The following is an 18,748-nucleotide window of genomic DNA, read 5'->3' on the forward strand; positions in this document are numbered from 1 at the left end:
TAACTGTCTAGTGCTGGAGAGGAAAGTGATGCTGATGGAAATGTTCACATGGACAAGATACTACATACTCCATCCCTCTGAGAGCTCTGAAAGCAGTGGAGTGTCATTTGACAGTGGATCCCTGAAAGCCCTCTCTTCTCCTGTGGGATGGGATTATGATAAGATCAACATGACTGAATCACCCAGCTGTTGTTGCAGTCATCTTTTCTGTCCAGAGGGACTGAGGGTGTCTAGCAGCCCTGCATGGTACAGCCCTGCTGCATTCACAGGTCTCAGACCCATCAGAGCTGCTGCTCCTGAGCTGCCTGCCAGTGCTATGCCACTGCAAAGCACAGCTTTCCATTTCTGTGGCAGGATAGTATCCTATTCTCCAGGCCAGCTGCTTACAGAAAGAGGGAAAAACCTTGTGATTTTGCGTTATGGAAAAAAACCTTGTGATTGAGTTATGAAATCATCTCAAATTAGGTAAAGAATATTTTCAGCTCTAGTTGAAAATATTCTCTGCCTAATTTGAGATGATTCCATAACTCAATCTTACTCTAGTCAAGTAAGATTAGGTTGTCTTTAAATGTCTGGCTTTCATTTCTTAGATGTTCAGTACAGATGTTTGTGTTTCCAGTTCACCTTTATGTAGTGTTTTTAATTGCAGAATAGCCAGTCCATTTGACCTCCCAAATTTTTGCCATCTCATGTCTGGTGGCAGTAGTTCCCTCAGTTATTTTGTGCTGTGTTGCAATGTTATTCAGAGGGTTAGTACATTTCTTAGAACAAACCACAATTACTGGAAAAGACAGATAATAACTATGTATCTCAGTATTTACTTCATTACTGGATGACAGAGAACCAGCATAGAATTTCATTTGCCTTTTAAAAGTATTTACACTTCTTAAATAAGGCATTTATTTTTGTGCCTTTAATCCTGACCTTTGCTGTTCTTTCTACTTTGGTTCCTTGAGAACAATGCATAGGAGAGTAGCCATTGTTCTTCACAGAGCTTGTTCTTTGGGGTTTTCCCCTGTCTGTCTGCAGGATGCAAAATTCCTTACCATTCTGTAATGCAAAATCTTGTTACTGAGGCTTGATAAATCATCATGACATGTAGTTGGGCAGCTAAGATGTCATGTCAAGTGTCACTCTTTTCAAGTGAACCTTTAAATATATCAAAGCCATTCTTCAGTTTTTCAGACCCCAACTTCACACATTAATGTAGTACATCTTTCATGACAGAAAAGATCAGGCAGGTTTGCATAGAATCATTTTCTGCTTTCATTTTATATTAGTATGAATAACAATTTTTACATTAAAAAAAGTATAATGACAGGAGAAGCAACATGTCAGCCTTCTTCACACCTAATTCTGTCCTCAGATCAATACATGTCTATGCAGTTTTTTTTATTTTTATTCCTAGATCCTTAAGTCAGGCAAAAATGTCATTGAAGCCAGTGTGTCGCAGACATCTTTTCATGAAAATCCTTTCTTTAGGATTTTTTCCTCCTGAGAAGCTGAGAGGCCTCAGGAACAAAATATAAACATTGATTATCTGCTGCTGTGGAATGCAGCAGGTGCACCTGTGATTGGCCCATCTTGGATGTTTATGATTAATGGCCAATCACAGCCCAGCTAGCTCAGCTCTCTGTCCGAGACACAAACCTCTGTAATTCCTTCCTTTCTGTTCTTAGCCTAGCCTTCTGAGGAAACCTTTTCTTCTATTATTTTAGTATAATTTTAATGTAATATATATCATAAAATAATAAATCATGCCTTCTGAAACATGAAGTCAAATCCTCGTCTCTTTCCTCATCTTAAAACCCCTGTGAACACTGTCACACCAGTGGGAGTTTTGCTCTACATAATGTAATATTTGAGAAGGAACATTATGCTTGTGGATCAGAAAGGCTAATTTTGTAGGTATCAGGCTTGTCATGCAGGCAGGTAATGTCTGGCAGCTCTTTTTATGCTGGGTGTTGGTGTAGGAGCTATTACATCTCTTCCAACCTTTAATTTTGTGTAAAACTATGTGTCATTATTCATCCACACTGTCTATCCATAAAAAAAGAACAAGAAAAAGAAAAAAAAAAAAAGAAATAATACCTTCTGGGATGGAAGGCAAAAACTTTACTTCAGGCTTTGTATCTCTTGGACTCGGTGAATGACTTGACTGGTAAAGAACTACTCATCTGTGAAAACTACTGTGATATCGACTACTATTTTTTAAGACCCCTATTCAATTTTAAAGATTCATTCTTCTGAGTTGCCAACCATTTACATCTGGAGCATCCATAGGAACACTGGGTTTGAGGTATCTCCAGTCAAATACTCAGGTTTTATAAAGTTTTAGAAAATATTGATCATAGTATCCAAAGCATATTTTATAGTCCATAGGTCTTTTTAATTTCAATTTTGAGGACCGAAGAATAAGAAACTGAAGAATAAAAGTAATGTTTGGCTTTCATGTGCGGGCTTGAATAATCTCTGTAAGTAACAGAAATAGCATTACCCCACTGGGGCTGCCTTCAGATGAGAAATGACACGTAATGATATTTTAAAGGAATGCTATGTAGGTTAATTATTGAATGGTATCTGTGCAGCTTCTAAAGGAGCAGATTTACATTCTGTAGCAATTAAAAGGCCACCACAGGAGCTCACTGCTGCTTCTCAGTCCTCTCTGCCCAGAACTGATTCCAAGATTGGACTTTGTTTTAAGAAGCAAGAAAAATTTAAGATAAAACAAGGGAAAGAAATGCTGACTCACTTTTCTTCAATTAAGACTTCACAAGAGAAGTTTATTTTTAGTCTTAGCAAATAACCTGGTGTTTTGATCTTCTGAAAGTATTTATACTTCTTTATTTTAATAGAGAATTTATATTTCTTTATTTTAATAACTCCCCTCAAGGCTAATATAAGCTAAGCATGTAAATCCCCAGAGAACTGATGGAAAAAGACAACCCCATTCACTTAAATGTAAAAATAAACCATTTGGCATGCAGAGAAGAATCTCATAAATTATTATTTCTTTTCTTTCTCTGTCATCTAGTACCTTCTTGGCCAGATTGAAAGCACATACAGTTTCCTGTTTGCATTTTTTTTTTGCTTTGAAGTGATGGTGAATAGATTCATTAAATTAGAACAAAAAATCTGCTAATCTTTTGCTTGTCTTCTATTTCAATGGATGATATAAAAGGCTGAAAGTATTGTGTTTGTTGCAAGGGAAGTAACCTTACTCAGATTTTTAAGATATGTTTTCCTTCCAGCAAAATCTCCAGGTCACAGCTTTTCCAATTACACGGAGAAGAAGGCAAGGAGACAAAGCTAGTCTGGGGAGCTTTCTCTTTCAGCAGCAAAGTTTGCATTTCTTTTAATGTAGTTAAAACGTTTGACAGGAGAGAGTAGGGTTTAGTGATGTGAGGTGATTTCCAAATGAGTGTTAGCTTTTTGCTGACCTACTTTTGACTAGTGGTGTATTCTTGCCCATTACTTTTTGTCATTGAATAATGCTGATATATTAAGCTGTGTGCTTCAAGGGCATTGTAAAATTGCATGTAGGGGCAGGACTGAACTGTGAAAGTGCGAATTACTCTATCAGATCAAACCCAATTAAAAAGTGACAAGCACAGCAGGAGAAATTGAAAGCAAGGTTTATCTTTCATGTAATGTAAGAAGTCACTATATCGGTTAGAAACAAAGTGAGTGTAAAACAGATTCTCCACCTCTTCTCATCCCTCTCCAAAAATTAATATCTGCTGACTTTATTATCCAAAAGAATAAGCCCCAGAGTTGTAACAGCTCACGTTGAAGGACACTGTGACAATGGCAAGAGAAGGGGAAGTACAGCACCCGAACACCTTGAAGCTATTTGCTATCAAAGTGTGCACCGGGCCTCAGGTCAGCACATTTGGGGATTGATGGATAGGGAGTTTGCAAGAAGTGCTGGCCATTTTTATAAAGCTGTAGTGTGTCATTAAAGAAAGACTTGCCAGCTTGCAGGCTCTCCACAGTTCTACAGGAAGTGTAGGAATAAAAGCATGGTAAGGAAACTGTGAGCTTTTACTAAGCGCTGTATTTACAGACCTGCTACAAACTAGGGAAAGTTATTTAGTCTCCAGTGCCACTGCAGAAATCCTTATAAACCCTTTTGCATAACATCCATCAGCACTTTTCTAATGAGTAATTTGGCCTGTGAATGTATAAACTAGTCGAGTTGTCTATGTACAATAAAATATTTCAGAATCCTGCTTCCAGACTGCTGGGGCTATGGTGGGTTTGGGTTTTTTGATTGTTTCAGGCTTTTTGTTGTTTGGCTGGTTTGCTTGTTTGCTAATCTAATAAACTCATATATCAAACAAAACAAAACAACGAACAAGTAAATCAACCTGCAACATGTGTTCTATACCTGCTGTTGCATTGCAGACAGCTTCAGTGATGTGTGACTGCTGTGTGACCTGGTACACACCACCTTCTGCAGACAGTCGATGTTACACTGACCCTGATGCTTGCTGCTAATGGTATTACCTCAGTGAGCTCCTCTGTGTGTAAACTTTAGCACAGCTGATTTGGCTAATGCTGAGTTTTCAGGTCAGGCTTTGGTGGGTGACATTCAACTTTATGAGGGGAAAAAATCCCAACAAACACAGAAAAGGAAAACACTTTTGTGTAACCTGTGCTTGGAGCCATCGTACTGTAAGGAAAGTGGGGGAGATGAGTGTGTAAACTCACAGGGTACCTGACCCATTTAGCATGTTTTCCCCATAAAAACAATGATGCTCTGTAGGATCCCTCTTCATATAAAATGTATATTTGATGTACAATGAATTAAGACTTTAAAAGAGACCAAGTGATTTACAGTCCTATGAGACTTGGACTTTGCAAGCAGCTTATAGGGAGGAGGGAAGAAAAGCTGTCATATTGTGGAAATGGTTATTATCTAAAAGCCTCCATTTTCCTGGAAGAGGTTTACTTTCTACCATTGATGGAGTACCAATGGTCATTCAAAAGAACAGCTTTGTTGTTGTGTGTTATGGTAAGTAGACTTTTGGAGTGTCTTCTGGGTGAAGAAGTTGTAGGGGCTAAGAGAATGTCTAGGTCTGAGCTTTAAAAATAAACAGACACACACACAACTATCTCCCCAGACACCAACCACAAAATACCCCAACCTAAATTTCATAACAATCTTGAGTGTTATTTCTTTTCATTCTGTAGTGTTTTGGTTTTATCAGAAAAGTTTGATACGAGATTGATAATAGTTTAAAGGACTGTTCTGCATGGACTGATGCATTTGTAAGGCTGGCTTACTTCTCCTGAAGGTAAAGAGGAGTAATGGATAATATTTCTTTTTTTTGTGGGGATGATTTTTTTTAGCTGTCATTGTTGCCTTTATTTGTTTTTTATTTTGTCAAGAGGAAGCTTCTGCATACTGTGTGTTTGTTAGTCTCAACATTTTTCTGGCCCAGCCAAGAGGTTAATGCATTTGTTATTGATCTGTTATTATAATATAGATACAATAGACTTTCAAGAAAAAAGGGAGAAGACACCCACACTGCAATTTGAATGTGAAAAAGATTAATGAAATTCTTATTCCTAAGTGACATGTGTAAAATATGTGGGTAAGAGATGAGTTGGTTTAAAAAAAGAAAACCCCCTCAGAACTGTAAAGTTATATCATTACCTAACTTTTGCCTTTATTTTGCAGTGACCAGTGTAAAAGAAAATGCTGAGAAGTACATGGAGATTCTGGAGGATAAACTACATAGGTAAGGATGGTATCATGAAAACCTTTGAAATCTTAAAAATGCTTGTACATGCAGCATTGATATGCATAAAAGTGTTAGGAACTTGCATTAGAATAATACCAAAAATAGTTCAAAGTAGGAAATACTGTTTGTGTTAAGAGCTCTGTTCATGGCTGCATTCAGCAGCCTGGAAATGGGTGCAGGTAAAGAAAGAATCACTGTGTTCTCCAGTGCAAAGGGCTGCTCTGGAGCAGCAGTGGTCCAGCCTCAAGTATTGGGGATATGACAGCTGGGTGAAAAATCACCCTTCTGCTCCTATGCAAAAACCAACACTGAGCAGGGCCAAAAGAATCCCTTAGCAGAGTTCTGGACATCTTTAGCAAATAATGACAGTCAATACCAGTTTGGGGTATTGGAGAGAGCAAATACAAACCAGGACAACAATAGAGATATTTTAAGAACTGAATCCTTATGCAGAATTTACATCTTTTTATGCCTTTTTTTTAAAAAAACGTTTCTATTTCCTTCTTTTGCTGTGTGAAGAGGGTTCTAGGTGACCCCTCTGACTTTAGGATTCTCCTTGAAATATGGTTAGCCAATATTACAGTACTGTTTTGCCCTGAATGAGTATATTTGTATTTTAAAAGGCTTTCGTGGGTTGTAATTGGAGTTTGTGTCATAATAAAATGTAATCCACCAACTAAGCATTACTTCCATGTCCGTTACTGAGCAGGTATAATTAATAAATTGTTGCCCTTGCTATTTTTTGTTCTATTGATAAAGATAAGGTTTTATATATTTTGCTCACTCATGCTTTTGAATATAGAAATATTTATTTTACTCAACTCATAAATTTAAAAGATATTCCTATCTGAATGAAAAAATGTTGGAAACAGACCTGAAGATCAAGCTTTGTTTCTGTGTGCTGCTTAGCTCTCTCTTAATAACATTTTTACTCCATATACCTCAGTCCATAAGTTTAAGACAAGTCTCAAGGACTTTTTATGCTGTCTTTTTGAAAACCATACTCGTTATTAAAAAATAAAGTATAGCAACAAGTTTTGATGTTTCTAGAGTGAATGGATTTAATTGACGTATCAGGCTCCCAGAAGGATGTAAATTTCTCTTTAAGTGTTAAATACTTACAGAAGCTGTATGTTTGTTTCTCCTTCCAGAGGTTTATCAGATAGAATTTGCAGGTCCCAGATGGTGAAGATTCAGTCCTGAACTTGTTTTCCAAGATGTGCAAATGTTATTAGTCTAAAAATAGTTAAAGTAATTAAGAGCTAAGAATTTGAATACTGATGGAAAGAGAAACTCTTTCATGTTTTTATGAGAAAGAAGTTTCCAAGATACTGTGTCTTGAAAAATATTTTATTTTTATGCTATTTTAATTTTAGGTGATTATAGATATTTGGTGTTTTTATAGGTTCTTTTTAGTTTCTTTAAGTAGTTAGCGACACCTGCTTTACAGCTTGAGCAATAAAATAGAAAAGCAAGCAAGAGCCCAAGAGGCTTCCCCGGACCCTGCCCCTGCTTAGAGCAGTAACTTGAGAGAGTTTCTCTTTTTTGGTCTTCATATAAATGCTCAGATTACTCATTTGTATATATCATAAGCTAAAGAAGGAGTCTCTAAGGAAAGTTTAAAGAGTAAGTTTTAAGATTACATTTTAGACAGAGATAGAATTTGCATCTGGCTCATGGATGCACTTTTGGGGAGGCTCTTGAAACCAAAAGAGGATCAAGTCTGGGTAGCATGAATTCAAATAAACCTCCAAAGCTTTTCTCCAGATGAATGAAACCTATAATTTTGCCAGGTAATGTTTCGAATAGAAACAGCCTAGATTGAGAACACTTCAATTTAAGATACAGCTTCAAAGTAAAGCAGACCTCTTAGAAATGTCATTTTTGACCACTTTGTAACAGAAGGAAAAGAAAGTTAATGAAGAAATCTCTTGACAAAATAGCTTTAATGAAGATTCAAGTTTCAAAAAATCAATTTTGTCAGTTAATTTCCCTCCCCCCCTTCCCTTTTCTCTTTTATTTTCTTAAGAAAAGTTTGGAATATATTCCTCTTGTCCATTTATTTTTGGTTTTTTTTTTAATGCAGAGAGGGGAGGGTAACCTAGCTCATATGCTGGAGTACTTTTTGGGGAGGTGGAAGTTTTGAGTTTTTTTGTTTGTTAGTTGGTTGGTTTTTAAAATAAATGCAGTACTTTTCACTGCGACCTAAAAGATGCATCCATTGTCAGGGAGCTTAATAGAATATGTTTCATTAGGAATGCTACTCTTTTGATAGCCTTGTATCTAAAGAAAAAAAAGGGAAAACATGCATTGACAAAAAATGGAAATATGTTCAGTACCTGATAGCTTCACCCCAAGGAAGGCAAAGCACCCACTAAGTATACAGATTACTTGACATTCTTTTTTCCTGATTTAAAATATAGGTTATTTTCTGACAGCAGACTGACAGTCATTGAAGACAGTATCCTCCAATAAAAGAATGAACAAATAGCATGCTTAATAAACTGCTGTCTGTCTCTTTCCCAGTCACCAACATACAGCACGCCATTCTCCAAGTTTATACATTAAATAACTGGCTGCTCTCTTGAGAGTGTAAATACCATTGCTTACCTTTTGTTAGGAAGCAGGAGATGTGCAAAAGTGGTGAGAGTTAGAATAATAAAAGTGAGTTCAGCAGAGACCTCTGTGTGAATATCTGAAGTACAAGAAGTTTTGTGTTGGTAACTTCAGCTCATCACTTGAGCCATCTAGGAGGGATTGTACAGGAGATGTTTACAGTAATTGCTCTAGCTCATTGAAATTCAGATGAGCATCTTCTCCTGGGACCCTTGTTCTGCCACAGAAAGTGGGAGTTTTTTTTCATTTCACTTATTTCTACACCAAATGAAGGCTTTGCTAGCACTTTATATCATTACCATGAATAAAGTGGACTTCAACCATCCAACTCTTTCAAAAACCACCAAATTCTGCCATAAGTGAGCTTTAGTCATGTAAATGGGTGAGGGTCACACACTGATCCTAGTCAAGAGTGCTGTAAATGCCATTAAAGATTTCATCTTGAGCTGTTAGTGCCTGTGTGTCATGTTACAGAAACTCTGATGCCTGCTGTAGGGAAACTGCTGTGCTAAGGCTACTGAGTAAGTCTTTCCAAAAGGTTTTCCCTCTTGTCTGTGGAGCAGCACAGGCATGCTTGGGAGTGCCAGATGGTCTGTGGTAATTTTGTGTAACCTATGACCCCCCTCAGTTGTGCTGAGGGCTGTTCCAGCTGCTGGTAGTATCTCAGCAGTGCACAGATAGGACTGAAATGTCGTCTTTGCCTGCCTGCCCCCAGGACTGTGTGTTTTCTACTGTGCTTCCAAGAGACTTCACAGCCCCATCCCTCGCTGGATAATGATCTGATCTTATTTTGCTTACCAACAGTTCTGCTGCTGGAGTGTTAAAATGCAGGTTAGACAAAATATTAGATCCTTCTAGTGACTAATTTAGTTCCTTTCTTCTTCCCAGCTGGTCTAAGTCATACACAGCTGTGAGAACATTAGCTCCAAAATTCTGAGAAGCAGACACTTTATATGTGGTGATGCATTCCTTTGTATCTCTTGGCCCACATGGTGATGACTTCTAAATCCCTTATCATAGCTGCCTCAGGCTGGAAACAATTTTTTATACCAGCTGATGTAAAGATGACATTTCTTGAGCTGAGGGAATTTAATGTGATTGTACTGTTCTCCAGACCTCAAAAGATTATGCTGTGACTTCCATTCATCACAAAACCAGGGCTTTTAAGGGGCTTTTCCTAATTCCCAGATAGAAATCATGAAATTATTTTTGGGGAATAATATTATTCAAGAATAACTGGTGACAATTACACAAAGGTGTTTTATTGAGCCATTTTCTGTGTACACTATCCTGCAAGAAAGGGAAAATGCATAAATATAACAAGATGCAATACTGCAGTGACTGTACTTTGCCATTGTTGAATGATATAGCATCAGGTGAATTGGCAAATGTATGCAAAACCTTTCTTCTTTAACTGACTCTCTTCTGCTGTTTGTCTTGGGTTCATTTTCTGTTCAACAATGTTTGTTTTCATATTAATGGTGCCTTAATTTTTACCCATGGATACACAGTAGGGAAGATGTTGTGGAGTCTTATTCTGATGCAACTTGTGCTCATCTGCATGGCTCCTTGTTCACTGAGGTGTTAAGATAGTTGGTGTGATAAAGGCACCTTGCATTTATTAAAGCAGCAGAAATCAAGCCCAGGGTCTGTTTTACCTGATCTCATGTGTGGTTTTTCTTTTAGGAGTTTCAATCAAATGTCACTTGCCTAATTCAGAACAAATGTGGCTGCAGCCTGGTAGCTCAGACTGCTAAGGGCATGCACATTTTCTCTATCAGAAACAAGGTTTCTCATGAAGGCAATGCTTTTAATGCATTTGAGGATGCCATCTTCACTGAGATCTTGCCCCTTCAGGCAAGACATAAGATGTTCTGAGGGTCCCATGCCATAAGAGGACAGGTCAGGATTAAATGCCACCACATCACCTTCCAGTTTACATGAAAATGAACAGTCTTAGAAGTTACTGTCTTTCCTTATTATTCACTGTTAGCTTACATACCACATGCCTCACGTCTCCTTTATAAAATACTGTTTCAGAAATGGTTTTGGGAGCAGAGCTGGGTATGAATGCTCTGAATAGCACAGCACACTAAAAGGACAGTGTTTCACCCTGCTGATGGTCTTAAAGGTAGTCTCACATCAAAAGGACTGTGTATCCTTGCAGATTTGTAGCTCTTTCTCTGTTGTTCCTGTTTGTATGGAATATTTTGTGGTTTAATTTAACATTGATTATATAGGGGTAGTTTTCCCAACTGTGTTGTTTGCTTATGACTTCAGGCTGTTGTTTATGAGAGGTCCTTTTCTTCATGAAAAAATGCCCTTGGATGGCAGTGGAATCACTTGTGTTGCCCTCTGTTACAACAAAGGACTGCAGGACTAGGCTCGGTGTGATTAACAAAAGTACTGAAAATTTGGAACATGTTTAGAAATTGATGCTGCATGAAGTGAATATGTACATAACTTGCCAGATCCATAAATTTGAAAGAAATCTGTGCACTCTCCAGTGACATTTGAAGGTATTCTGCCTAATTGTAGTTTGCTGTTCTTTAGAGTAAAAGAGTTTTCTTTTGACCATACTGTGTAGTTTTATCATACTGGAGGGTACACAAAAAGCCTTCAACCACTACCAAACAATTTCTCATGTTTCAGTAATGTGAAGAACACATTGCAGTGTCACCAAACCCTCATGGGAACAATCAAACGCTTTACTTTGGACAATCCCTTCTCCTTGTTGTGAACAATACAGCTGCTTTGTTTCAGTTACCTTATTTTTCTGTCTGCATAATAGAGGCTGTCATGAAAACAGGGCTATTGTTTCTTAAAGGCTCGTGTTTTCCTGGTATTTTTTTTTCCAGCCTGAAAACATCAGCTCTTGTCATACTACTTACTTTGCTGGGGAAATGTTATGATATTACAAATCAAAGGATTATGACTTTCAGCCATGTCACTGGTGACAAGAACATAGGAACTTGTGAATAAAAGTAACATTTTAAAGGTGTTTCTCTAGGGGAGGGGAAATTTGGCAAGATCCCACTGATTTCTTGGTACTATTGTAGTGAGGGAAGTTTACTTCCCCAAAATACAAATAAAAAGAGCTGTGAATATTGAAAAGCAAATTTCTAAGTGTATTAGTTAATACTTTACAGGTGATTTTTTGGTTCCTATATTGGCCCAGTCTTATTTGGGAGATATGTCCTCTTTTTTTAATAGTTTAGGAAAGTTTCACAGTGGTGAATCCAATTAACAAAGAAGAAAAATTTAAGTATTCTTTCTTGTTCTATTTTCCCCTCTGCTTTAAGCATTGTGCTCTTTCTTTTTTGCTGTTCTTTAATTGCTCTGTCTTGGTGTTAGCAGTCTTAGAAAGGGGACTTTGATTCTCCCCCTGCTCTTCCCTTTATTGTGGCTCCTCTGTCTTCCTTCCTTGGACTTGTCTCATTTCCACTTTGTGCATTTTATTCTTACCTTATTTTATTTCCAACTTTATCCCTTAGGACACCTATTTTTGCCTATCTCTTTTGTGTTTCATGGAGCAGGGGGAAGTTGGATAGTAGGAATATAATAAAGCACTTGCTTCACAGAAACCCTGTTTTCACCTTCAAAACACATTCAATTACTTTTCAATCTGTCTTATTCTACATGACCACAGTGCAGGTTCTCACCAAATATCCTTTTTCTCTTCACAATCACTTGCAATATGTTTGGAAATGTTTGCAGTTTCCTGACAAAGTATAGCATCTTGGAAACTCTTAGTAAATTTAAATAATGTCAGAAGAAATTTGATGGTATTGCTTCACAGAAGTGGATTAGCCTAGATTAACTGGGTCTGGAGGAAAGGGGGGAATCTTCACTCTGCCTTTCATTTCTGCTTGTGGAAAGTGTAGCTAATGCCCACAGGGCATGGAAAAGGAAATCGTCGCTATAGAAGTGCAGCAGATAAGAGTTTCTAATCATGTTTCTGCAGCATAATGTGTGTTTTATCATCAGTGTTATCTGGTGCCATGTGCTAGTGGAGATCCTTTGATAAACTCATGTCTGTGCCAGGATGGAACTCTGTTCCCAGCCTTGAACTTGTCTCTCAGCCCTGGCAGAACTAATACCTGTCTGCAGATTAAATGCACATTGTCCAAGCACTAAAAATGGGGGGCAAAGAATGCAATCTGCTTCCTGCACCAAGTAAGAAAAGATATTTAAAAAACAAACAAAGCAAAAACCAAAGGGAAAAACATCCCCACTACCATTTCTGTCTATGGCAACTGCAAGACAGGAGATAATTGCATTGATGGAACCCACTACACCTTTTGTGTCAGTAGCAGGAATCTTCTGAATTTGCAGTCATGAAATTAATTTTTTGCTACAAGAGGAGGAGAATGTTGTTTTATATACTGAGGAACCATCTGCTGGTTTAAGGTATGGAAGGAGATTTTTGCAGAAAGGAGGGATGAGGTAGGTAGGCTTTTGGACCCCACAGTACTCTGGGGGAAGAGGACATAACACAAAACTTACCTTTTCACTTTAAGTCCTAGTAGACAATTATTATTGCACCAATGTATATGTGTTACATATAAAATTTTTTAAAGACTTGCTTCTGTATGAGATGATAAGAAGGGAAGAAGGGCACAAGAATTAAGAACTCAGAAATGTTATTGTTCTTTTTTTGTTTTTGTATTTTGCCTGTTCAGAGATGCTGGGTCACAAATACTGATTTTTAATTGGGAGGTGGGGGAACTGTGGCACATGACCATACTGTTTGATAAGAAGTAGCAGAAAGCTCTGTTCTTTTTAGCTATTCTCAGCATTGAAACTAGATCCTTTTAGAAAAAAAAAAAAAAAGAAAAGGTCAGATTTGAGGCCAGTTTCCAGTGCCTCAGAGCTTTAGAAAAAGCAAAGCACATGGTTGAACAGCCTTTACTAACTCCCTGTCCATATTAATTCAGGTTTCATCCAGGACTTTTTCCAAGTTACTGAATTAACATCAGTAGTTAGTGTGCAGCATTGTCAAAGACAAGGTGACAGGGGATTTCACTGCTTATTCATGGAAAATCTTGCCCTTTTTTCCTCTAGGCTCTGTGTCTTCCATTCATTTTATTCTTAGCATAGCAAAAATTGTCAGAGGGCAAGGCCTCTCCCCTTCTAAAACCAGAAAGTATTGCCCTTGCTTGAAAAGGAAATATGATGACAGTTCACAGCCTCTCAAGCTGGTTTGCAATTGTGCATTTTGTTAGGATTTTGTTTTATTCTGTATGCCCTTTTCCTATGCTGCATTGTTCTGGTGCTGGTCAGCGGTGCCTGTAGAGCTGCAGTTCACCACTTTGCTAAAATTCATTAGTGTCACAGTCTCTTGGTTTAACCCCAGGCAGCAGCCAAGCCCTGCCCGGCCCCTCGCTCACTGCCCCAGCAGCAGGATCAGGGAGAAAACAGGAAAGGTGGAAGTGAGAAAACTCACAGGTTGAGATAAAGACAGTTTATTGGAGAAAGTGAAGGCCACACCCACAAATAAAGCAAAACAAAGAATTAATTCACCATTTCCCATGGGCAAGCAAGTGTTCAGCCATTCCCAGCAGAGCAGGGCCCCCTCACGCAGAGCAGTTACTTGGGAAGGGAAATGCCACCAATCCAAACATGTCCAACTTCCTCCTTTTTCACCCACTTACATATACAGCATGATATTATATGGTCTGGAATATTCCTTTTGACAGCCTGGATCACTTGACCCAGCTGTGTCTTCTCCCACCTTCCCTGCACCCCTAACTTCCTTGCCAATGTGGCAGTACCACAAGCAGAAAAGGGCTTGGCTCTGTAAGGCTTGCTCAGCAAAAACAAAAACATCTCTGTATCATCAACCCTGTGTTCAGCACAAACCCAAAACACAGCCCCATACCAGCCACTGTGAAGAAAATGACCTCAGCTAAAACCAGCACACACAGTAGTTCTCTCTGTTGCAAACTCCTGCCTCATTAAGAGTAAGTACTTCTATATAATTTTGCTGCTTTGGTGTGCTGAGATTTCCCTGTTTTGGAGCAAAAGTAAATTTTTTCATATCTTTTTCCCTAATCTCTTGTGCTCTTCTTGCTTGAATTATATAAATTTTATGAAGAGTTTAAAATCCATATTAATAATTTGTTTGTTTGTTAATTAGTGATACTTTTCAATGTGGAGAGGATCCCATTTTATGAGTGGTGAATGTCTACCATGACTGACAGCAGTCATGGATCCTTCCTCTTCCCCAGAGTAGGTTCTTGGCTTTTTGACCTGGAAGCCTGTACAATTTCTCTTGAAGATACTGATCCTAATGTATGTTTGCATTAATGGAGGGAGGATTGATAAAATTAGCTTTGGTGGTTTGTTTTTAATATTTTTCCATTTCCTTTGCATAAATGCTCTGACTATGACATAATAATTTTTATAACAGCTCCACTGTGCTTCACAAAGATTGTTCAGCCACTGACCACTGACCTCATCCTAGAATTTTCAGAGGGAGTTTGAAAGTAAGATCCAAGATCAACAATATGAGGATGTATTTGCAGTGTGCTGTGGCTGTTGAGGAGTTAAATTTGGGCACTCTGTCAACCTAAAGGACAGTGGTTTCATCATTCCCTTCAAATAACAAGGAAAACATGCAGCAGAATATAGTAGTGTTAGATGAGAGGCGGTCTGAAAACTAGGGACCGAGTTTGAGAAATTGATTAAAAATATCCCTTTACACAGAGGACTATCTCCAGTAATTTTATGGGATTTTTCTCAGTCTTGCTGAGAAAAATAACTGTAAACTCTTCAAAGTGCTTCTCTTTGCCCTTCAGCATCACCTGTGCTTGCCCAGTTCTGCCCTGCTGTTGACTTCTCTGTGAGCTGATTTCATGCAAACCTCAACCCACCTTAGTTGTGAAGATATCACTGTGAGGGGGAGGGAGGGATAGCAAAGCTGTTTGTCACCTCTGGGTCCGTGGCATTAAGCTTTTGCTCTCTTACCAGGTGCTCTTGGTGGCTGCATGTAAGTGAATACATGTAGTGAAAAACACCTGCTCCCTTCTGAACTTGGCAAGAAGAGTGTTGGGTGGATGTGCCTTTTCCTAATGCTCCATGTTTTCTAATGCATCCCTGAAGACAAGATTTGAAACCAGTTTGTGCAATTACAGAGGCTTTGTCATCTGTCCTGAGTAGGATTGTCATCAATGGTAGTCGTGGGTGTGGAGCAGTCAGGGAAGATGAGGATGGATGCCTGACACCATCTGCCTGCTATCCAGCAGTGCTGCTAAGTCCTCCTGCTCTGTCTTTGGATGATACTTTGCACAAAGCCCTGGCTGCCCAGTTATATAGAAACAATGATAATTAAACCAGTAGAAAATAAAGCATTGCCATCTGCATAGCAGGAGTATGAAGATGTAGGATAACTATTTTGCATGCAGCTGGGACAGTCTTTCCTACTGGCATTTGGAAGTTTTCATTAGTTAATGTACTTGGTACTGGGAATGTACTGTGCTAGTGTGGGGAGACAACGCACAGCCCAGCCATTCTGAGTGTTCTGTCAGCAGCAGTGCCGGGGTTTGTACCCAGCAGGGTCCAGCCAAGGAGGATCTGCAGACCTTGCCCTTTCTCCCTTGCTTCTTTTGATCCAGAACAGGATTTGGCTCCTGAACCTGTATGACTCTGCCACTACAGCAGGTCATATGGTGCCCTTGGATGTTTCAGAGGAACTCCGTAAGCACGTGGCTATTGACATCAGGATTTGGCCAACACTCTCCTTTTTCCAGGTGTGTCTTCCTGGTTACAAAAGCTGAATTTCAAGGTACATTCCTACATGATGACAATATATCACCTCTCTCAGTTGTGCCTCTTCTAAAAGGTTATTTCTTTGCCCTCTTTTTTGATCATTATGTATGCTTAATTCCTGTTTGGTCAGTGGCACACAGGATGATTCACATCCCCAAATTCCCTTGACAATGAAAGTCTAAATCTCTCATGCTTTCAGAGAGAGAAGTATATTTTAAACTGTTTTCTATCAGAGAACAGAGGTGAATAAAAATTATAGGAGAATTGTGAATTCTTTCTCTATGCTTCTTTGCACTGTGGTCAGAAAATGTAATTAGCAATAAGAGATGAGGCTCATTATTCTAATTGCTTTGAAATAAGAACACATTCTTTGCTTGGTATAAATAGCCATTGCTGCTATTGCAGCAGTGTGGATTTGTGGCAGCTGAGAATGTGGCCTCAATGCAAACGCTGTGCTTTCTTCCTGCGGCATACTTTTAGAAACAAATGTATTCTCTTGGATTAGAACTGGTTGTGACTTGAATGACTTCCGTTTTAGAGGAGGTCACTAGAAGTCAGATACTTTGCGGGTTCAACTCAAGAAATTGTTGAGGCCTTTGTAGGAGCTGAGCTGAACAGAGCTTAGATGGATGTGTAAATACTGAGATGCGTGTTTTTCAAAACTGGGGTCTAATTCATGCCTCTCCTTTAAATCTAATTTGGGATCAAATATTAAATAGTGCAGAAAAAATATCTCATTCCAGCAATTCCTATCCAGCCAAAATTAATGACATTGTGGGGCTTTGCTGTTATTGCAAGAGCCAAAGGCAAGCAGGATATAGACTGAATTATCAGAGTTACTACCAAACTCAAGGGTGTTTTACCAGATTATGAATTAGGTGAATGATAAACTAGAGTTGAGAAGCTGACTTCATGTGAACTGCTGAATAAGAAGAATTCCCTGGTAGAATTTCTCCTCATCTATCAAAGTTAAGTTTAATAGTCTTAGAATAGATTATTTGTAATAGATGTTTCAGTGGAGGTAAAGGCAGAGGACCATTTCTTTTCTTAAAGAGAAATAAATAGCCCTGAAAGCAGGTAGTAAATTTTTTGCATTATAGATTGGGTAATACAGTAAAAATAAACTGAAAAGTAAATATAGGGACACAATTGAATTATAAATGCTCTCAACAAGATGCCTTCCTTCTTCCCTTGTAAATTACTGAATTTCCTGCATTCAGCATGTTCGTCCTATTCCTGCATCCACCCTGTGTTAAGAATCAAAGTGAAAACCATCAGCTGCAGCAGTCTATCATTTTGTGTTGCCAGTGGAGATAATTTAAGTATAACATAGTGACATTGAATATTGGTAAAAAGATGACAGCCTGTGATTAAAGTTCTGCACCAGGTAAAATAAATGGCTGGAGAATTGAAGGCAAAATGATGGAAGTATTGTTTGATATTGTGTGGTATCTTGTTTTTTAATAACACTAATCAAATGTCTATTGATGGTTTTAAGCACTGAATGTATTGTTTTTAACAGGCCTTTTGGGAAGGAAAAACCAGACACATGGTATGTACATTTCACATAAAATACAAGGTGGTAGTTCTGTCCTGAAGTTGCTGTATCAGGATAGGGTTTTTTTAGAAAATATGTCAGTTCTTAGCAGACTGGTTTTAGATTTCAGTGTTAATCTTTCAGTGTTCTCGATGCAGTAATTTTACTGAGTGGAAAAAATTGTGGATAATGAGTGTAGTTGATAAGCCTATTTTTTTAAAACACATTTGGCAGAAAACATTGGCAGATATTTATTTATTCTTTTATTTTTTTGTTTACTGAGATTACTGTGGGGGGACATGTATTTTTACATTAATATTATTTCTTATTTGTTGCTATTAGCTTCTTTCTATGAAAAATTCTGCATGGAAAGGAATTTTTAAAGCAATATGAAGGCAGTTTAAGTTTATAGCTTTTGTGAGGTCTGAGAAAATTCCTTAGAAATCTTAGAATCCATCATAATAGTATATTTACCCTTTTTCCTTAATTATGCATTTTATAGAATTGGTGGTATAGCCTCATTATGAATATATACAAAATGTCTTTGTCTAAAGACACTACCTGGAGCTACCCCAAGTAATAGAGTGGCAGCGTTACCTTCTAGATAACAGGAGAAAGAGAGGGAGAAAGTAGAGGCAGTGAAGAACAGGGTTAAGTTTTTTAGCTGAAAGGAGTATAAAGACCTGTTGTCCCTGCTCCCAGACCCACAGAAATGCACTGTTCCCAGAGTGGAAGTTCAGATATGGGCAAGCAGAGATGTGAAAGAAGCAGGGAGCATGCAACAGGCAGCAGCTGTCTGAAGAAGGCTGTGCAGTGTTGGAGTGGTTGCCTTGCAGCATGGCATTTTTCCTTCCAACACAGTGTTACATTTCTGTTCCATTCTCTAAGTGTTTTTTGTACTCGACATGGGGCGTCTCCAGTGTTAAATATCTCAGATGAGAAAGTGTCTGAATGTATTTGGGATTCTCCACCAGGACTCATCTGAAATTTGTGAACAAGGAGGGAATTGAACTGTTGTTCTTCTTTTTGCTCACCAAGCCAAGAAGTGAGAGCTCCTAATCCCTACACAATTTAA

The 18,748-nt window shown here is 38.3% G+C and overlaps 1 protein-coding gene across 3 annotated transcripts in view; it reads left to right on the forward strand.

The window, feature by feature from the left end:
- The window catches only part of DISC1 (DISC1 scaffold protein), a 172,935-nt gene that overhangs the window by 119,386 nt on the left and 34,801 nt on the right, over positions 1-18,748 (forward strand). For all 3 annotated transcript variants that reach the window (XR_008483208.1, XM_054280106.1, XM_054280105.1), the window contains exon 10: positions 5,687-5,747. Coding sequence is in view for 2 of the 3 variants with exons in the window: in XM_054280106.1 (XP_054136081.1) it covers positions 5,687-5,747 (61 nt within the window). In the remaining variant the exon portion in view is untranslated. The remainder of the gene's footprint in view (positions 1-5,686; positions 5,748-18,748) is intronic.

The sequence above is a fragment of the Melozone crissalis genome, unplaced genomic scaffold (assembly GCF_028551555.1).
Source record: "Melozone crissalis strain CALT ecotype California unplaced genomic scaffold, PUWL_Pcris_2 ptg000027l_1, whole genome shotgun sequence".
In the NCBI taxonomy this organism is placed as follows: Eukaryota; Metazoa; Chordata; class Aves; order Passeriformes; family Passerellidae; genus Melozone; species Melozone crissalis.